This window comes from Elephantulus edwardii, unplaced genomic scaffold, assembly GCF_000299155.1.
Source record: "Elephantulus edwardii isolate Elephantulus edwardi_28Jun2011 unplaced genomic scaffold, EleEdw1.0 scaffold00344, whole genome shotgun sequence".
Lineage (NCBI taxonomy): Eukaryota > Metazoa > Chordata > Mammalia > Macroscelidea > Macroscelididae > Elephantulus > Elephantulus edwardii.
The window spans coordinates 1,313,342-1,335,729 of record NW_006400094.1 but is presented as its reverse complement, the minus strand read 5'-3'; the positions used below and the strand labels follow the sequence as shown (position 1 = coordinate 1,335,729).

At 45.3% G+C, this 22,388-nt stretch overlaps 1 protein-coding gene across 4 annotated transcripts in view; it reads right to left on the bottom strand.

Moving 5' to 3' along the window:
• NLGN4X (neuroligin 4, X-linked) overlaps positions 1-22,388 on the bottom strand; it is a 341,308-nt gene that overhangs the window by 24,621 nt on the left and 294,299 nt on the right. For all 4 annotated transcript variants that reach the window (XM_006901777.1, XM_006901778.1, XM_006901779.1 and 1 more), the window contains 2 exons: positions 6,230-6,415; positions 913-1,702 (listed from right to left, as the gene is read on the bottom strand). In XM_006901777.1, coding sequence (XP_006901839.1) covers positions 913-1,702; positions 6,230-6,415 — 976 coding nt within the window. The remainder of the gene's footprint in view (positions 1-912; positions 1,703-6,229; positions 6,416-22,388) is intronic.

Genomic DNA, 22,388 nt, shown 5'->3' with positions numbered 1-22,388 from the left:
TTGTTGTCCTGTGTCAATAAGTCGGAATCTGTTCTCAGATGGCCCTCCAGGGAGTTTTCAGAGGCTGTAAATCACACTGGAGGAGACTGCCCATCTGTCTTTGAGGAGACACGGGTGGATTCGAACCCCTCACTTTGAGGCACAACTCACGCAATCACAGAAGAAAAAAAAATAACAATGATATCAAGGACTCGGCAAGAGAGGGAAGATCTGGTGAGGACACATGCAACTGTGTCCCCCCCCAAATCTGTACTATCATCCTAATCCCTAGATCCGGGGATGCAATGAGCCAAGAAGGCACAGTGGTTAAATGTGAGCGCTAACCAAAATGTTGGCAGTTACAAGTTTTGCAAGTCGACTGGAAGGAGAAAGTTGCAGCAGCGTTGTTCGTTAAAGACGGGCCACCTCGGACAGCCTGTGGGACAGCCTTGACTCAACAAGGATGCCCTGTGTTAGGAGGGACTCTGGGAACCCCAATCTCCTTAGTGGCTATGTGCTCATTTTGTTTCTACCCATAGCTGTAACCCTGTTTTTTTTATGAGTGAGGGAATATAGGGAAGAGTTTTCTCTGGGACGTTAATAGGACACTACTCTGGCAGAACCTGTCTGAACCATAATTGTTTTTTTTAAGCTCAAAAGGGCCTAGGTGAAGCGCAGAAGCAAACAGGAATGGAAAAGGACAAATGCTTGATGAAGACTGTGCAGGAATGAAAGTTGAAATGAGCTTGCACAGAGAGCAAGACGTCTCCTGGAGCCAGTGCCCTGCAGGCCGACTCTGAAGCTGTGCAGGAAAAAAAGATGTGTTCTGTTTGTGAAAGCCACCCCCTTGTGGTCTGGAGGAGATGGCCCCCTATTCAGAGCCTGGCACCGTGGAGGAGGAGGTGACGGTATAGAGGAGGAGGGGAAACCTACCCGGTCTTGGCGAAGTTGGTCCAATAGGTCATGACCACGGCGCTGAGCATCACGTCATTCTTGGAGAAGTTGCAGCTGAAGAGCTCGGTGGGGCCGATCATGGGGATGCCAAAGACGTAGGGCACCTCGTCCCCGTGTGCCGAGTCGGCCCAGCTGGGCTTCATCTCGCTCTGGCAGTGGTGGTAGAAGGCGTAGAAGTAGGTGGGCGAGCCGTACTGCGCGTGCAGGTCGGCGGTGGCCACGGCTGGGGCGACCCACTGGTGGTCGGTGAAGAGGGCCACCAGCGTCTTGCGGCGCGTCTCCGGGTTCTCCTTGTCGGCCCAGTCCGTGTACATGAACTTGATGGTCTCGCGCAGCGTGTCCTTGCCCTCGGGGTAGCCGTACAGGTTGTCCACGAAGTTGGACACGGAGAAGTCAAAGTCGTTGGGCGTCACGCCGTCCTCGTTGTCCACGATGCCGTCCACGAACTTGAGGCCCTCGCCCTGGTTGACGCCCAGCATGATGTCGTAGTTGAGGAACTCGCCCTGCTCCATGAGGATCTGGGGGTCATCGGGGATGACGTCGCCGTCGATGACCGGCCCGAAGGCGATGTGGTAGGTGGCCGGGGCGATGGACTGCTGGATGAGCTCTTTGTGGTTTTTGTTGCGCAGACACTCCACCAGGTCCGTGGTGTCCAGCATGTTGCAGCCCACTTTGTCCGCCAGGATCCGGGTGTACTTGGCCGGCTGGTAGTTGACGGCCCAGCTCGACAGGGCGGTGCCGCTCTGGATGATGGCTTTCTGGAAGAGGCCTGCAGGTGCAAGAAGACGGACAGGCCATGAATACCCTGGGCATCATGCGTGCCAAGCCACATCCCCTCCGCACACCCCTACCCAAGAGAGCACAGCACAGGCGTGCATGCAAGACCAGACTCTGAGGATGCATGCCAATGAGCACACTCCCCGCCCCCGAGTGCAAGAAAGCAGCTTTTACTGCACGGGGAGAATGCCTGCATTGTATCCCCGCCATGTGAACTCGGGAAGAAGAACATTCAGCTCTTTCAGTGAGCTCCCTCCTGACCACCCCACCCCGCCCGTCCCCTCCCCTTCCCCATCCCTGCTGGGTCGGAGTTTTGGAGAATGAGTTTTACACGCATGCATGCATACACACACAAAACAGAGCTGAAGGAGGAAAAATAGCTGAGTTTCCTGCCCCCCTACCCGCTCCTCTCAGGAGTTAAAAACATGCAAGCTTTTCACAGATGATGGGGATTCTGGAAAAAGAGGGGAATTCTAGAAAAAAAAAAGGAAAAGATCTGTGGTTGCTAGGAGTCAGGGGGTGGATGGAGAGGAGGCAGTGGGGAGGGGGTGGGGAATGACACAGCTAGTGCTCAGAGGAAATTCTGGTCAAGTAGAGGGGGTCAGTTGAAAAGAGGAAGGGCCTCAATGAGACGTTTTGACACAGGGCCTGCAGCAATGGGCTTAAGGTTCACAGAGATTTTGCAAGGATGAGGCAGGGCCGGGCACATTTCCTTCTGTTGTTCAGGAGGTCAATAGGAGTTGGAATTAATCCAATGACACCTAACAATTAATAAGGGGAGTTATTTGGGGTGGAGAGGATATAGTCAAGACGGTCATGTTCCTTGAAGCCCTTGTGGAAACTCGCAGGATACAATAAAGCAAGGCAAGAACCCGCCTGTCAACTCAAGGCTTCTGTTAGCAACAATGTCTCATTGTCTCAATGTATCCTTACTGATTCATTGACTGTCACAACCATAACACAGGAAAGCAGGCCGCTAATACTGCTAGAGACTGCTAGAGACAGCGAGGTTAGAGAGAGGAAATTTCGTTCTGCAAGAGGTGTTGTGCTGGGATTGTGAACCCACAAGTTGGTAGTTCAAACCCCCCACCCGACCCCTTGAGGGAGAAAAGGTGAGGTAATCTGTGTCCATTACATATCACAAAATCCCAAGAGAAGTTTGCCAGGAGCCAGTCAACTGACACTGGGTTGCATTTGGTTTTTATTTACTTTCTATACTTTTTTGTTAAAAAAAAAAAGGAAAATTGCTCTTAAAAAAGGGGTGGAGGTGGGGTGGGCGGGGAGAGGGGTGCAACAATGAATGAATGGAATTCTAAAATCTCTGTAGATGTTCATTGAAATGAAAAATAAATAAATAAATTTTAAAAAGGCAAAAAAAAGACATACAATCAGATCATTAAGCTTTATTATGAGATATTAAAAAAAGTGTTACAAATAGAGACAATCGAAAGGAATTAAACCCTAAAATGTCTCTAAGAATCAAGGGCCTTTTTAAAAAGAATGAGATCTTCAAATCCTATTAGCTATTTGATGCCAAAGCAATGCTATTATTTAGCGAGAGATTTAAAAAAAAAATTAGCATTCTGTCTCTCCTTCTATAACTGTGAATAACTGGCTTCTTAGCTTTCTGAAGTTTTACAACTGAAGGCCCTTGGAGAAAATCACAAACCCCATGGGATTAAGAACCCCTCCTACTTTTCACCGAGGCCAAGTCCAAGACCCGCATGGCTCTGAGGAGAAATCAGATTATCCCTTAATTAGGGGGAAAAGAATTATCCACTGAAATGAATTTCAGAGTGTGTCCATTCATGGCTCTATTCATATCCTCAACCCCCCCCCCCAAAAAAAAAATGATAGCAGCATTTCACAAGGAAACTCATGCCTGGCATTAATGCGCTTCCCAAACTGCCCACATGAGGGGTCCTTTTCCCTCCGTAAGTTTCTCCCATCAGGAATCTATCCACTCAAGAGCCTGGCATTCTCTGTGCTATGGTGTGTCACTGTCTGCAAATGAGAAGCTCTGAAGAGGCTGGACGGTGGGTCATTGGGGGACTGATGCTGACTGAGTGGAAAAGTTAGAAACAAGTTTGGCAATGACCGTGCATTAATAAAATCACCACCCAAAGAAGAGGAAATGATTAGGATGTGCAGGGGATACACGAGGTGGGTGAACAGATAGGAATGGTGCAACAGAGACAGGGAGGCAGGAGTAACAAGGGGCAGAAAATACAATGGATCAGGTGCAACAACGAGCATAGCAAAATCCAACTTTCCTGTACACTTCTGTGAAAATCACAATTCAAATAAATTTTATTAGACAATAACCACCAAGGGAAAAAAAACACACCACAATGGATAGAAATGTTGAAACAATGTATATAAGTGATTATGTAAAAGTGAATGATGATCTTTTTAAAAAAATGTTATTATTTTTTTTTAGTGCATGTACCATCAAATCTGATCTGACTATTACAGGAGGAGATTGCCCGTCCTTCAGCAGAGCATCTGGTGGATTCGAACAGCATACCTCTGGGACTGCAGTGCAGCTTCTTGCCACTAGGCCACCAGAACTCCCTGTGAATGATGATCATATAAGAGCAAATGCTGCCTAAGAGCATTCATGTCAAAACAGAAGGACAAGAAAGCTCTGGTGGCCTAGTGGCAAGAAGCTGCACTGCAGTCCCAAAGATGCGTGGTTCAAATCCACCAGATGCTCTGCAGGAGAAGAGGCAATCTCCTGTGCTAGGTGGATCTGATTTGATGGCACAGAATAAGTAAAACAAAACAAAAACAGAAGGACAGCTAGGAAGATGTGTTTATACTTTTATAAGTCCAAAGGATGCAGGAGATGGGGGCAGGAAGGCTGAGTGTGGAAAAGGGGGTTGCAGTTTGGTGGACAGAAAAACAGACAGAGGGGTGAAGGAAACAGTAAAGATCTAATGGAGACCCGAAAAAGCATATTTATTGTGTAAAACAGCATGTCTCGGAATGATTGTATGAAACAACATGAATACAGGAATGTGTAAAACATAACACATTTAAGCGAAACACAATGTATACAAATTCTGTATGCAAACTAAGATAATAATATAAAAATATTTTTTGTAAAACAAAAAGTGAGTGATGGTTGTTGTTATGTACTGTCGAGTTGCCTGCGACTCATAGCGACCCTATGTACAAGAGGCCTAAATCCTGCTCTATCCTGTGCCAATCTCACTGTCTCCGACACACCCACCCCCATTACCCCAGTCACTAAGTCAATCTATTTCATCCAGGGTCTTCCCCTCCTGTGATGTCCCTCCACCGTCCAAAGCGTGACATCCCTCTCTAAGAACTGGTCCCACCTTGCAATATGTCCAAAGTATGTCAGACAAAGCTTCAGAATCCTTGCCTCCAAGGAGCAGCCTGGTTTAACCTTCTCCAGGATGAACCTACCTGTTTGTTCTCCTAGCAGGCCATGGTATATTCAATACTTTTCTCCAATACCACAGCTCAAAGGCATCAATTCTCCTTTTATTATCCCTAGTCATTGTCCAGCAAGTAATTGCAAAGACCATGGCCTGGATCAAGGTGCATTTTAGTCTCCAGACTGACATCATTATTCTTCAGTATTTTAGAGAGGTCTCTGACAACTGACTTTCCCAACACAATATGCAAAGAGCTGAAGTTAGAAAATCAAAAGGGCTGAACTTGCTTATTAGCATTTCTTAAGATCGAGGGTACAAATATAAACATAAAAATAAACCCCAAACTCACTGTTATTAAGGAGGATCCTCTGGCAGGTTTACAGAGGTTATAAATTGCCCTGAAACCCTGAAGGTACACAGTTTGAATCCCCCACCTGCTCCATGGGAAAAGAATGGGTAATCTCCTCCCATGTGATGAACTGTCTGTCTCTGAAAACCCACTGGAAGGTCGGCTCTGGTCGGTTCTGACTCGATGGTGCCCACCCCCACCACCAAATCACTTCGGAGATTTGCCCCTGTTTATCCCACAGAGCAGCTGGTGGATTTGAACCGTATGCCTTTGGGTAGACCTACTTCCTAAAACTGGAAGCTTTCCTCTTTGTTGGTCAGAAAGGACTCACAGCTGACCCTCACCGTGGGTTTCTAGAGGCCATAAGTGGATCAGAACACCTTTCTCCTCGGAGCAGCTCATGGATCTGAACCGCATACCTCTGGCTTCACAAGTTGGCTCCTTACCACTTAGCCACCAGAGTTCCCAGGAAGCCTCTCTGTTTTTAGTGCAACAAGAAACTTTGACTCTCTGCATTCTGTTTCACTGATGCTTCCCGCCTCATCCCTGGAGCGTCTATGCCCAATGGCTGAGGGAAGAAGTTACGGGCTCCATATACCACTCATCTCTCAGCCTATAAACTGTGCCCTATCTGTTCATATGGATATGGCAAGCCCTCAAGAAAGAAAGAAAGAAAAAAAACACCAGAGGTGTGCTGTGCACTTACTGGAGAATCTGTAGTGTGTCTCGCCAACCCATCCACCCACGGCGACGTGGTCCTTACCTTCTGAATAGTGCGACAGGGTCAACAGGCTGACACAGGATGCTCCAGCCCCTGAGCCAAAGATGGTCACTCGCTTGGGGTCCCCGCCGAAGGCCCCAATGTTCTCCTCGATCCACCGCAAGGCTTGAATCTGGTCCAGCAGCCCATAGTTGCCCTTGGCTGCCTGGTCACCCGTACTTAAAAATCCTATGGAAGAATACAGTGCATTGAGAGTCACTATTGTGAAAAAACAAACAATAACCACCACCGCAACCATGAACACCTCCCACTGACTGTGTTTGTACTTCCCTCTTCAAAACCAGAAGTGGAGTTAGAGAAACACTGTTATGGCTTACAGAGTTCCATGACACAAATAATTTCCTAATGGTATGACTTTTATTGGTAAACTTTACAAGTGCAACCACTCTGTTCCTTGGAGGTGAAGAGAGTCAAGCTGTGTCTTCCATACTTTGGGCATGTGACCAGGAGAGTCTAGTCCCCAGAGAGGGACATCATGCTAGGAAAAGGAGAAGGTTAGTGATGGAGAGGAAGACCCTAGATGAGATGGACTGACACAGTGACGTCAATCTTGAACAAGGTGATAGTCAAGAAGGAAGATGGAAACCCTCCATGAGGTGGCTTGACACAGAGATGTCAATCTTGGAAGAGTTGAGGGTCACTGTCAATGAGGAAGATTTTCTACGAGATGGATTAACCCAGTGACGTCAATCTTGGAAATGTTGAGGGTCAACAAAGAAGGTGAAGATCTTCCATGAGATGGACAGACCCAGTGATGTCAATCTTGGGAACGCGGAGGGTCACTCAAAGAGATGGAGACCCTCAATGAGATGGGTTGACACAATGAGGGTCAATGAAGGAGAGAAGAAGATCATCGTGAGCTGGGTTAACACAGTGAGGTCAATCTTGGACAAGCTGACAGTCAAGGAAGAAGTCAGAAACCCTCCATGGGATGGCTGGACACAGAGATGTCAGTCTTGGAAGAGTTGAGGGTCATTGTCAAAGAGGAAGATTCTCCATGAGATGGGTTGACCCGTGACGTCAATCTTGGAAACGCTGAAGGTCAATGAAGAGGAAGATCCTCATTGACAAAATGACATCAATCTTGGAAAAGCAGAGGGTCCCTCAAAGAGATGGAGACCCTCAATGAGATGGGTTGACACAGTGAGGGTTAATGAAGGAGAGGAAGACCTCCATGAGCTGGATTAACACAGTGACATCAATCTTGAACAAGTTGACAGTCAAGAAGGAAGATGGAAACCCTCTATGAGATGGCTGGACACAGAGATGTCAATCTTGGAAGACTTGAGAGTCATTGTCGAAGAGGATGGTCCTTCATGAGAAGGACTGACCCAGTGACATCAATCTTGGAAAAGTTGAGGGTCAGTGACGAAAATGGAGACCTCTCTTTTTTGAATAATATTGCATGAGTTCCTTGTTTTTTAATGCAGCATAGTATTCCATTGTGCGAAAATTCAAAATGGTTGACTCTGGAGAACATTATGCTGAGTGAAATATCCCAGTCACAAAAGGACAAATATTACATGATGCCACTGTTGTAGAATGGGACTGTCCTTGGGGTTGGGGAGAGACTGAGTAAGATGGGTTCAATAATGTATACTGCACTGAAACAGAGGAGGGAGAGAACCGTTTAAAAGAGAGATGTAACTGGGTATTTCTGTCATCACAGGAGACTAGAGCGAGGGCTGCATGGTGGAGGGGACCTGGGGGAGTGTTTGTAAAACAATGAAAGAATCTTTTCTTTTACTTTTCCATAATTTTTGGACTCATGTACTTATAACTTGTTAGTCCAATTTGTGTCTTCTAGGTTGCAACACCCCCATGACACATCTTGAAGGATATGTACATGTACAGCCAAGCACAATCAATAAGAGTGCATCTGAATTCCAAAATCAATCTCCATAATAGTCTATGTGTTTCCTACTGCCAAAGGGGCCCTTTAGAGTAGTGAGAGAAGATCTTCACCCTGAAACCCACAGTGTCCCTTTTCAGCAGGAAGTAGCTAAGAGAATACGCCATCCCCTTTTCCTTATGACTCAGGGTGAAGTCTCTCTCAGGGAGGAGTGATAGGGAATGGCAAAGGACACACTGACAAAGGAGATTAATCAGAACTGGCTTTGACAAGTACTGCAGCAATTGGACAAGAACAAACTGGGAGGAGGGTAGAGAGAATAGTGCAACAATGAATGAGTGGAAGCCCAAAATCTCTGTAAATCTTTATGAAAATTAATAAAATATAATTATAGAAAAACAAAACAAAATAAAAGTTAAACAAGTATTTTATAAAAATAAAAAAAAAATGGAGACCTCTCAATGAGATGGACTGACATAGTGACAGTGACAGCGGGTTTAAGGCCAGTGGGGATTAGGTGAGGAGTACTGGATTAGGAGGATTTTGTTCTGTTGTTTATGGGCTGAGTTAGCTACATGCTGATTTAGAGGAAAAAAAAAGGCAGACCCTCCAAGAGATGGCTTGACACAGTGGCTGTAAATGGTGAACTGAGACAGAACAGGGACCACGGTCTTGGGGTGGGATCCCACATGGGTTCTTTCATTGAGTTGCATTTGCTTTGATGGCATCTACCCACAGTGACGGTGGATCCTGTGGGTTGAATGATGGAAGGTTCCCATTGATGGAGATGTCAGGTGGCTTGGAGATAATAAGGCACACTTCACCTACAAACGTGAAGGCTTTATGGTTGCATGTTCTCTACTTGATGGCAACTCGTGGTGGCAGATTAGAACTGTCCCATCCATAAGGTTTCTGTGGCTGATACCTTCACCGGAGCAGAATTCCCCATTTATCTCCTACATTTTGTTTCAGAAGCTCAATGCTTAACTGCTGTTTCACTAAGACTTGTAAACATGTAGATAGCGGGAGACAGCATCAGAAGATTTCCTGAGGGGCTCCTGTTTCAAAGGAGCATTCCTGTCTGCAAATAGAGCTTCATTTTCTTGGGGTGGGGGGAAGGCAAAACAACAAGGAGAAGAAGACAGATGTTTGAAGGGAAAGCTCATGTATATTGTGTTTATGTCTGTTCATAGCTGAATGTGCCTGTGTATTTGGGTTTGTTGTTTATAGCTCTGTGTCTGTGTGTCGGTCTGTCTACCTCCCTCAGTCTCTCCTTCGGTCCCTCCCTCCCTCCCTCCCTCTGTCTCTGTCTGTCTGTCTATCTATCATCTATCTACCTGTTCTATCTATCTATCTATCTATCTATCTATCTATCTATCTATCTATCTATCTATCTCTGTGTGTATGTGTGCAAATGTAACTGCTTACAGCTGTGTCTTTGAATGAATATGTGTTCCTGGCTGGGTATTTAAGCACTTGTATGTGTATAGTGATGGCTGAGCTCTGGTGGCCTAGAGGTTAGGAAGCTGTGCTGTACTCCCAAAGCCACGCAGTTCAAACCCACCATCTGTTCTGTAAAAGGAGGGGCAGTCTCCTCCTGCGCGATTAAGTGCCTCTGAAAACCCACTGGAGGGTCAGTTATAGGTCAGTTCTAACTCAAAGGTACTCAACAACAACAACAACATCTGTGTGTGTGTGCGTTTATGGATGTGTTTGTGTGGTTATGTGTTTATGGCTCTGTGTGTGTGTCTGTGTGCATATAGGTCTGTGGTTTTGGATGTATGTGTGTGTCTGTATTTATGACTCTCTATCTGTGTGTGCATTATGCTTGGGAGGGTGGAGGGTCAGCGCAGGAGGGGAAGACCCTGGAGGAGTCTGGGGTCATAGATGTGCCAGAGACAATAAGGTTGGCACAGGAAAGAGCAGGGTTCAGAGCTATAGTACATAGGATCGCTATGAGTCGCAGGTGACTTGACGGCACATAACTACCACCACCACCACCACCACCACCACCACCACCACCACCATCTCTGTGTGTGACTTCCCATCTGAGCTCTACCCTCTCATACTACAACTACCTGCCTCTCTCTGTGGCTACTGGACTTTTCAAAGGCCTGTGGTTTCAGACGCAGATAACCCGTCTTGCTCACTCATCCGTCTTATTCTAGGAACTCGGTGGCTACCTGTCTTCTGCTGAAGGGTGGTGGTGGGGGTCAGCAAAAGAGAGGAAGACCCCTGTTGAGCTGGATTGAGAGCACTGACTGCAGCACTGGGCTCGAGTGTTAAAGTGATGGCTCAGGATAGGACGGGGGTCAGGGGTGCTATTCACAGGATCACTACAAGTTGTGGGGTACTGGAAAGCACTTCACAACCACAAATACCTGTGTGTGTGTTGCTGTGTTTAATTGATGGTTCTGTGGTGTGCTTTCCTGACTGTGTATGTGTGTGCATTTCTGGGCGTGACCACATTGCTGGTGGCTGTTAAGCCCTAGAGACCGTATGTCAAGTTGTCTCCAAGTATGTGTCTGTGAATAAGGATCTGTAGCATTTATGCATTTGTCTGTATGACCTGTGTGCGTGTATAGCTCTGTTGATATACATATCCACACGTGCTGTCTGAATCTGTGTGCTTGCTTATAGTTGTCGATACTCCTGTGTCATCCCATAATGTCTGCGTGCACACATTCACAAATGCCGTGCATGTTACCGTTTCCCTAGCCAAGTTTTACAACCATGGGCACGCTCTTCGTTTCCCCATGATACACAATTTCAGAAGACGCTGCCGCAGACAGGCCCAGGGGCCTCTCTCACCCGTCCCAGCCCATCCACCTTTCTGGACAGCAACAACATCACCCCCACACCCCCCCCCCCAACAAACTTCTAATGCCTTCACCTCAGCCAGAAGCCAATGCATATGCGGGCTTCCTGACTGTGCCAGAAACTGTGACTTCAAGCAGTCACTCTGCATTGTCAAAGAGACGGGGATGGTGCTCACTGAGAATGGAGATTTCATGCGAGGTGTCTGATTCCTAACACCTCTTCAAGAAGCGGCACACAAGACAACCCAGGCATTCATTATAACAGAGCCATCCGTGCAGAGGTCTAAAAGAAACACAATTTATTCCTTTTCCCACTCACAAGGCAAAATACTTTGACCTAGGATTAAAAAAAAAATTCCCATTTTTCTCTGCTGATTGAATTTGCTTTGTATAAAGATACATACATTCCTGCACTCTGGAAATGCTTTCTAAAACATCTTCTACATTTAAATCATGGCACAAACTTTCTATGTATAAACATATATATTCTGTTTTAGATCCCAGTTTCGTCTTTGTAAACCTTCCCCAAAGAGATTATTCTTTTTAATTGTCATTCTCATTTGTCTCTACCAAAAAAATTCAAAGTTGCACACCCATGTTTATCGCAGCTCTGTTCACAATAGCAAAGAGTTGGAAGCAACCCAGGTGCCCATCAACAAATGAATGGATAGAGAAGCTGTGGTATGTTCATACAATGGAATACTATGTTGCATTGAAAAACAAGGAACTCATACAATATTATTCAAAATGGGTGAGCATGGAGGACATTATGCTGAGTGAAATATCTCAGTTGCAAAAGGACAAATATTGCATGGTGCCACTGCTGTAAAATGGGACTGATATCAGGGTTGGGGTAAGACTGAAAAAAACTGGAAAAATTGTGTATACTGCACTGAAACAGATGAAGGACTGAATAATTTAAAAGTGATGTATGATAGGGTCTTATGGTTATCACAAGAGTCCACAATTAAGGTTGCATAGTGGAGTGTACTTGGGGTGGTGGGAAGGGTGTGGGGGGATTGTGTACCAGGGAGGGAGTCTTTCTTTAGGTTTTGTAAGAGAGGAGCGAACTGGGGGATGGGGGAGAGGGCTGGGCAGGTAGAGAAGTGCAGCAATGAATGAATGGAAATCCAAATTCTCTGTAAATGTTCATTAAAATTATTAAAAAAAAATTCAAAGTCATTGGAATGGCATTTCCATCTTTGTGTATCCTCTCTCCTCTCTAAGATTGTATCATTCACCAGTGATACATTGTATCAAGAAATTCAAGTAGTTCAGGAAAGGCAGAGTCATCAACATCAACATACAAGCAGATCTGGGTCCTAACGTCTCAGAAATAAAAATGCATAGCTGTCATCTGCTGTGGAGTGTGTGTGACCCCCATGCACAGCAGAATGGGAAGTCTGTGGACTGGGCAGCTGGGGAGGGGTGACACTCAGGCATCAAATGCCAGGCCTTTCTTCTTAGTCTTTCTGAGGAAACACAGCTGAAACTTGTTCTACACCATGGCAACACAAAGGCATCCAAGAGGTCCTGCAGGCCTGAGGATCGAACCCAGGACTCTAGCATGGGAGGAGAGAAGTCTAGCTGAAACACTGCTATCTCAAGGAAATATTTTGAAAGCACATCTCCAAGCAAACACAACGGTTAGAGGTGCTTGCATGACACCTTTGGACATCTAATAGCAAAATGGCTAGAAGAAGAGGAGAAGTACTCATGCTAAAAGTAGAGGCACATGAACTCGGAGGTTTGGGGAATTATTGTTTTTGTTGATAGAGAAACCTCTCCAGAGTTTTGAAGAGCAACAATGTCAGTCTAGAGACTAAGGTGTGCCCGATCCAGGCCATGTTCTTCACAATTACTTGCTAGGCCTCAGAAAGCTGGACAATGACCACAGATGACAGAAGAATTGATACTTTTGAGTTGTGGTGCTGAAGAGTCATGGACAGCTAAGAGAACAAACAGGTTTATCCTTGAGAGGGTGAAACTAGGCTGCTTCTTGGAGGCAAGGATTTTGAGGCTCATATACTTTGGGCACATGGCCAGGAGGGATCAGGTCTTGGAGAAGGACATCATGCTTGGAAGGGTGAAGGGACAGCACAGGAGAGGAAGACCCAGGAGGAGATGGATTGACTCAGTAACTGGGACAATAGGAGACAGCATGTTGGAGTCAGTGAGACTGGCTCAGGATAAGGCAGACTTCAGAATATCATGCATAATGTCATAGCCTACTGCTTTGGGAGAGAAAGTGGGTGAAATGCAGGTGGCAAAAAACCTTTGTTGGCATGGGACACTAATTAGTCACTGGGTGGTACTTAACAACAACAACAACAACAAACAACATGTGAATAATGCTTTGTGGAAGCCAGAAAGGAGATGAGTAATGTGGGTCAAAGGAAATCAGAATGGAGTTCTGGACTTTCATACCTATTTCTACATGCCACCCCTCCACTACTCTCCACTGTCCAAGTAATGTCCTCTTCCTTCTTCCATGCCTTCTCAAGTACAACAAAGTATTAGTAAAGTAAGACACAATATGGGAGATTCTAGAGGGTTATATGCTGAGTCAAAGAAGTCAGTCACAAAAAGGACAAAGAAAGATGAAGAATGCTACTGTAACCAGTTGGAAGGGAGTGGATGGAGAGGATGGAATGAGGAGACAAAGACCTCCTCAAGGGAAGAAGAATCAAGAGAAATACAATATAGCTATTGCAATTAGCAAATAGCAACAAGGTATCTATATACATACAAATATCTCTCTATCCCCCCCCCTCCTCTTTCTCTCTCCCCCTCCCTCGCTCCTCTTTCTCTCTCTCCCTCCCTCCCTCCTTTTTCTTTTCTCTCTTTCTCCCTCCCTCCCTTTCCCTCTCTTCCCCTCACCCCCGCCCCTCAGTTTAAAAGCAGGCAGATCTTTTGTTTAAAAATCCCAAGCATGCAACACAGTCTTTTATCTGCAAACAGCAATCCCTGTTAGAGTTGCAGAATCTGAGACACCTTTTAGCCTCCGTCCCACAAAACTCTGCTCCCGAAAGCTCATGTGGACGTGGGGCTGTCTCTGTGGAACTCTCAGACAGTTGCGCCACATCCCATCCCCCCCTCAAGTTTAATTAGCGGTGACTAATTAGTGCCCCATGCCAACAAAGGTTTTGTGCCACCTGCATTTCATGCACTTTCTCTCCCAAACAGTTGCACTTTGCTGGAGGTGGGAAGGGGGCCCTAGGAGCTCCCTCTCAAGGCGTGCATGCATTCAGATGACCCAGCCTGCCAATTTGGGTGCAGCTTAATCACCATAAATCCGCCCTCGCCAATTAAAGAGATTAATCTCCAAAAGCGACAGTGCGGTTTCTGCCAGTTGTGTTCCAATCCATCTATTCTACAGAAGCCTCCACCCCCGTCTCAGGTCCTGGCAGGAACACCTCGCTTTTGCTTATTGTGTTTCTGGCTGGAGGAGCTTGAGGCTTTGCAACCCAGGAGGCACCAACAGCCTGAATGGGACAGCATTTCCTTCTCAGTGAGACGTGACCGTGAGAGCTGCTCGGGCAGCAGCAGGCTGGTTAATATTCCACGTCCATCCGCACCCTCGCCTTCCCCAACAGCACATACTACTTAGTGAAGGGTTTGATCTCGGCTGTGCTGGACATCTTCCAGAAGACCCGAGGAGGAGAGGTGGCTTGGGGAAGTCTTGGCTCCCTACGCCTCCTCAAAATGGAACAAATCAACGTGGTTCAGATGCCCGCGTTGCCACAGATGCAGGCATAGAATGTGGATTTACAGCGACATCCAAGCAATCCTGTCCCATCTCCAGAGACCGGCAAAAGTGGCAGAGTCCAGCGGGGAGTCCACGGTGGGGGCACACCATGCGAATGTCTCCCATGTCCTGGCGGCCCTGACACTGGTGTTTTCTACCCCCTCCCCACACACACTCCCCATCCCCGGTTTAAGATATGAGTGGGTTAAAAAGTACATACAGGGGAGCTCTGGTAGCCTAGAGGCAAGAAGCTATACTGCAATCCCAGAGGTACACCGTTCAAATCCACCAGATGCTTTGCCGGAGAAGGAGGGACAATTGCTTCTGTACCAGTCAGATCTGATTTGACGGTACATGCATAAAAAAGAATTATAAAATAAAATTAAAAAATATTAAAAAACCCCATACAGACTGGCGTGTGCATTTTCAGTGACCTGAGATGCACATAAAAAGCTGTATTCAGAAATTCCTTAGAAATAAGGAATGCCAAAGATGGCATGGATGCCGTTGAGCTGAGGTGTTGGAGAAGAGCCCTTACTATTTCACCCAGAAGAACAAAGCAGTCTTTCTTGGAGGACATGACATCAGGGACTCCTTAGAGGCAAGGATGAGGGGTGACTGGGTCTCACAGTCTACTCTGGGCATAACTGTCAGGAGGGGTGCAGTGCTTGGAAAAAGGCATGCTCCCTGGGAGAGGAGGAAGCAGACAGACAGAGAGAGAGACACACACACGAAGACCCTCGACAACAGGGATTGCCTCGTCAAAAGCAGCACCGGACTTGGGCTTGAGTCTGTCAGAAATGGAGGAAAGCACAGTGTGGGGCCAGGGTTCAGAGCTGTTGTGTCTAGGGTCACTGTGAGTTATCCCAGACTTGAGGGCTCCTCCCAGGTTGGCTGGCAGAGTGACAGCAGCCGCGAATCATCAGAGATGACACAAGACAGCTTCTACGCAGAGACATTCTGATCTCGTCACATTGAACCACAACCCCTTTGCCGTATCAGGCTGATTCCAGTTCACGGCAGTTTCATGTGTGATAGAGAAGCATTCTCCAGAGGGTCTTACGGGATCTCATCTTTACAGAAACCGATGGGATGGCCTTCTTCCTTCATCAGCACGGGTGGGTGGGTTTGTTTGACCCCGCTGACACTGAAGTCTGCAGCCACTCTGAAACTGCCTGGACACCCCCACATCACCCCGGCTAATCTGGTTCCAGAAGAGACCTCGTGACTGATTCTCTAGGCTTGTCGCTCTCTCCACTTTGCTAGTGGGCGCTTGGCCAGGATGGTGTCTGGTTGAGGGTTGGATGGATAGCGACCAGTCCCCTGCAGGAAAGGCAGGTGAGCTGAGAGAGTTTAGGAGGGGGAGAGGGGGAGAGAGAGAGAGAGAGAGAGGCATTTCTCTCAGCCAAGCTACCTTCTGACACAGAAATTCTATGCTGTGGACTTTGAGAAAGAGCTTCTTAGGGCTGTCAGATGCTTTGTAAGCTTAAATCACTCGCTGTTTTGGGGGGTTTGTGTTTTGTCTTCCTTTCCCCCTTCCCCACACCTCAATTTCCAGAAATCAAAATGTCCCTAGCTAATATCTTCAGTCATCCTCTCATGATAAGGGCCAGTGGAGGCATTGTTTGAAAATGTGTCTCCAGCCTAGTGTGGGATTCTCCAATGGTATGTGCTAAATGGATCTACGGAGAAAGGATGTCAAACCGTCTCAAATGACAAAATGAGAAGGAAAAAAAACCCCCCAGAAGATATATTATAGGGCAGGGGGAGAATGAAGAAATAGGCAAGATTTAAAGGGGTCATGAAAAGACAGTGTAACAACAGGCATACATCAGTGGTAATTAAGGATTTGAAATACAATGTATATCAATGAGTGGTGAAACTGTAAAAGAAACATTGTATAAAAAGTGGTGAAACTGTAAAAGAAACATTATATAAAAAGTGGTGAAACTGTAAAAGAAACATTGTATAAAATGCAATATATGGGAAGGACACACAATGTGAACAATTTACTGTATGAAAACGAATTTTTTTTTTTTTAAAGAATATAACAGAGCTCTGTTAGCACAGGGGCCAAGCTCTCTGCTATTTCTGGGAAAGCTGGTGATTCTAAGTGATCTTTTTGGCTTCGAGGGACAAAGACCTACTCCTCTGTTTCCATAAACAGTTAAAAAACAGAATCAAAATCCCTCCCACCAAACTTAGGGCTTTTGAGTCACTTGAGACTCTGAGTGAGAGCAGAACAGCCTGCAAGGGTTTCCAATGCTGTGTCATCGTTCTGGAAGCACATGCGCACATCTTTCTCTGTTGGAGTGGCTGCTGTCCTTGAACTGTTGACCACTGGTTTAGCAGCCAAGGATCTTCATTAAGTTTCCAGTGTAGGAGTGTCGAAGCTTCATCTCTCATACTCTGGACATGAGTTGGCAAGGCTGTCCTTTAGAAAGGGACATCTTTCTTGGAAAGCTGACGTTTGGTGAAAGAGAAGGCGGCCCCCAGTGAGATGGAATGAAATGATGCAGTGACTGCAACCATGGGCTCAGGTGTGTCACAGATAGTGAGAACAGAGCAGGATAGGACAGGGCTCAGATCTGTTGTTTACAGGGCACCTATGAGACATACCCAGCAATAACAACACTTCAGCCACCATGCTCTTTGGAGCTCCTTAAACAGCGCTCGTAAATCTGCCAGCCCAGCCCTCAACCCCAAAAACTCGACAATGAGAGACAGACCCAAAGCCAACTATTTTAGGGATGCTGACGTCAAGTGTCCTCGCCAGGAAGAGGACGGACAATAGATGCCCACACGCAAACATGCCTTTCCCTCCTGGCATGGTTTCTGTACAACACATTGTATGGGGTAAACGTGCAGGGCGCAAGAAATTGTATTTCCCCATCACCTGTTGAAGGGAACAAGTAATTCCTGATAACATTAGCATTTTCATTTCATCTAAAGAGTGTCCTGAGAATAGGGAAATTTCTGGTTATAACAGAATCATCATGTACTAAATTTTGCTCTGGCTTTTTTGGGATTACTACACAGAGGTGGCTGTTATTATGATGTCATAGGGTTTTTAGAGTCAGTAAATCACACAGAAGGAGACTGCCTATCTTTCTCCCACAGAGCAGCTAGTCTTAGATTTGAACTGTATGCCTTTGGGTTCCTAGCATAACTCCTGACTCACCAGGACACATTCTCTGCGCAAAAATGACTTCTTTAGATCTTGAATTGTGGATTGTCGTAAAGAGGACATTCATCCCTGCTCTTTTGTGTTTCAAAGGCTAATAGATGTGTGTAACAGAGAGATCTGAACGGAAGTTATAAGTACATGGGTTCTTGACCAAAAGCTACTTTCTGAAATGGTTCTGTGCCAGTTATTTGAGAAGCTGGACTCTGTGAAGAAGAATGTGGCATCAGGATCAGAGATTTTGTAAACCACTGACCAAACTTGGAAGGGGCTGGAGGACATTATGCTAAGTGAACTAACTCAGTCCTGTAAGGACAAATACTGTATAAATCATTGTAGTAGAAACAGAAATATAACTATTAAAATATGCATGAAGATCTAAGGCGGGGAGGGTAGAAATAGAGGGATGAGGATAGGCAGGGGGTAATCATAGGGTCAGACAATTTGATCGGTGGAGAGAGGGGTGGGTAAAGGAAATGGGAAAGATCTTATGTGAAAAACACTGTATATGAACTTTGTAAGTAAAGTAATATAAAATAAAATTTTATTTATAAAAAAATCTGTGTTATACAGATGGCACAACCTTGCTAGCTGAAAATGAGGAGGACTTGAAGTGCTTGCTACAGAAAATAAAATTAGTCAGTCTTCAAAAGGGAATGCATCTCAACATCAAGGAAACAAAACATCTCACAATGTCAGCGAAAGAATAAAACAGTTGATTTTATATTACTTGGACCCACAATAAACACCCTTGGTGCCAGCAGTGAGGAGATCAGGAGGTGTGTTGAATTGGGAAAGTCTACTATCAGAGACCTCATCAAAGCACTCAAGAGCAATGATGGCAGGTTGAAGACTAAGGTGCACCTGATTCAGGCCACAGTTTTTTCAATCACTTGCTATGCATGTAAGAGCTGGACAATGAACAAGGATGACAGAAGAAGAACTGAAGAACTGCCTTTAGAGCTATGGTGTTGGAGAAGAGCACTGACTAAAGCACTGGACGGCCAAAAGAACAAACAATCTGTCTTGGAGAAAGTGCAGCCAGGTTGCTCCTTGGGGACAAGAATGGTGAAGCACTGACACATATTTGGGGTCTGATTCTAGAGGAGGCTATTCCTTGGAGAGGGACATCATGCTTGGAAAGATGGAGCGTTACTGAAAGAGAAAAAGACCGTAATGCAGGTGGACTGACACAGAGAATGCAGCAATGGGTTCAAGTATGTCAGAGATAATGCAGATTGCATGGGACGGGACAGATTCAGATTTATTTTTCATCGGTTACTATGAGTTTTACTTAATGGCACATAAAACAACCACAACCACAACAACTACCTTCCCTACCCTAATATATTTTTCCAAGGACCTTTCTGACTAGTGAGACCAACTTTCAGCATCCTTGCCTTGAAGGAACACCCTGGTGGTTGTACTTTTCCCCAGATACATCTGTTTGTTCTGTCAAACAGCCCAATGTTTAATCTGACACATCAGGCAAATGGATACAAATCTATATTTTTTGATCTTCAAATAAAATCGTTCAATGCAGTGCATTTATTAGAAGGTGAAAGGTAATCTTTCTTCTTGAAATCATTAATAACAGAAAGGACATGCCCTAAGAAACACGGGCTCTGGAATAAAAAGGGGATGCTGTGTATTCATTCTGGTTTAGCTAGCAAACTAGTAAAACACGTATGAAGACGCAAAGTGGCGGAAGCAGAGGCGTGAGGAGAGACAGAGGCAAAAACTACAGGTGTGCACAATTTGGTGGGTGGAGGGAGGGGGTGAAGGAAATGGAAAGGATCCCATGAAGACCTGAAAAAACAGAGTAATGATGCACAAGGTCCAAAAGTGATTAGTGTTATAAAACATAATGCATGGAATTGGATGCAGGAGTGGCACCCACTTCCAAAACCACACGCCTCTGGAAACTCTATGCACTTTAATAAATGTCGACAGTTGTAGAGGGGCTTCAGGCCTTTTGCTCATACGGTCACTAGGAGATATATCAACAACAACAACAATGCATGGTGCAGGAGCAATGATTTTGAAAATCGTGGAGAGGGACGGGAGCGCATTATGCTAAGTGAACTAACACAGTCCTGTAAGGACAAATAATGTGTGAGATCATTTATTGTAGAAATAGAAAGATATATTGCCAAGCTCAACTTTAAACTCTGTTAAGTCTTTGCTAAAATTTCATGAGAGCTATTACACGTGTATTATGTTGTTACTGATGTTAATTGTCGAGTCGCCTATGACTCATAGTGACCACTTGAATAACAGATCTTCCCTCTGCCCTATCTTGTACCATCTAGCTGTCCATCCACCTATATCTATCCTTAGAAACATAATCAGTTATTACATATATTCAGTTATCATCTATATTTCAATTACTATATAGATTTCAGTTATCTGTATTTCAGTTACAAGATATCATTTTAAAAATTATATATACATACTAACAATTTTTCCTATGTTGTCCCTTCTTGTTTTAAACTCATGAAGGCAATGTCTTTATTTTCATGTATTTCTGGTATTTGTTGTAGCTGGATCACAAATAAACTAGTTTTTAGATGGAGGGGAAAAAAAAGAAATAGAAAGATAACTAGTCAAACCAGTTTGAGGATCCAAGGAGCAGAGGGGTGAGGATGGGCGGGTCGGGGGGTAATTATGGGGTTGCACACTTTGATGGGTAGCAGGAGGGGTGAGTAAGGGAAATGGGAAAGATTTGGTGTGAAAAACAATGCATATGAACTTTACAGGCAAACCAGTATAAAATAAAAATTTTATTTAAACAAACCAAAAAACTGTAATACATGGCAAGGATGGTATGAAGAAGACTGTGAAACACCATGTAGTATTTCAGAATTTAATCTGCATTTTATTTAGAGGTGAAAGTGGGGATAATGCATGTTATTTCCAGAGGTCCGTACTTCACAAGATCAAACTCTGAGCAGGAGAACACACTGCAGCTAATTACTGGTTTGTTTGTTTTTTTTTGTGGGTTTTTTAAAATTTAATTGTATTATTTTTTGTGCATATACCATCAAATCAGATCTGACTGGTACAGGAGGAAATTGTTCCTCCTTCTCCGGCAGAGCATCTGGTGGATTCAAACCAAGTATCTCTGGGATTGCAGTACAGCTTCTTGCCACTAGGCCACCAGAGTGCCCTTGTTTGTTTGGTTTTTTATGGTGGAGTTTCCCCAAAAGGGATGTCTGTGAAAATGTCAATCAAGATTCCCTGCATTTTCTTCAGACACTATGTTGTAACCTCATACATTTATTTCACATGATGTGCGTGGATAGAGTATTTCAAGTGTTTTTGCTCGGATCTGATCCGTGGACGTAAAGAAAAATCAAGTAAACAGTGGGAACAGAATATTGCTATTAGACAGTGTGGAAGTGGTTCTGAGTCAGAGCAAAGTCAGGCCCAAAAGGAATAAAATCTGTGAGGCTGCATCACCCTGTCAATCACGTTTGCTGTGTGTTCCCTGCCTCTCTGTCAATCCACCACTCCTTGAAGACTCTTTTCATTCTTTCTAGGTTTGTTCCTTCACCTTCAACCCAGCATGATGTCCTTTGCCAGGGAGTGGCCCTTCCTGATCACGTGCCCAAAGGAGGTGAGATGAAATCTCTCTCCAACCTCAGGTCTAAGGAGAATTCAGCTCCACTCCAAACGCAGAGAGGTTTCTTTTCAAAGCAGTCTGTGGTATATATCGTCAATCATTTACACCAGCACCACAGTTCAGAGGCATTCATTCTGCTGTCTCTCTTATTCATTAACTAGCTTTTACACATGTCCATGAGGTGATCGAAAAAGGCTTGGAGGACAGTGACTAGGGATGATAAAAGAAGCATTGATGCCTTTGAGGTATGGTGCTGGAGAAGAGTATTGAATATACCATGGACTGCTAGGAGAACAAACAGATTCATCCTGGAGAAGGTCAAAGCAGGCTGCTCCTTGAAGGCAAGGATTCTGAAGCTTCTTCTGACATACTTTGGACATGTTGCAAGTAGGGACCTGTCCTTGGAGAGGGACGTCATGCTTGGGAAGGTGGAGGGTCAGTGCAAATGAGGAAGATCCTGGATGAGATGGATTGATTCAGTGACTGGGGTAATGGGGGTAGGTGTGTCAGAGACAGTGAGATTGACACAGGATAGGGCAGTGTTCAGAGCTGTTGTACATAAAGAGTTGCTATGACTTTCTATGAAGATGGAGCCGAAAGCCAAGAAGGAAGCCCCTGCCCCTCCCAAAACTGAAGCCAAAGCAAAGGCATAAAGGCCAAGAAAGCCGTCCTGAAGGGCGTCCACAGCCAAAAAGCATAAGAAGATCTGCACGTCACCCACCTTCCGGCGGCCTAAGACGCTGAGACTCTGACGGCGGCCCAAATACCCCCAGAAGAGCGCCACCAGGAGAAACAAGCTTGACCACTATGCCATCATCAAATTTCCCCTGACCACTGAGTCAGCTATGAAGAAGATAGAAGATAACAACACACTTGTGTTCATTGTGGATGTCAAGGCCAACAAGCACCAAAT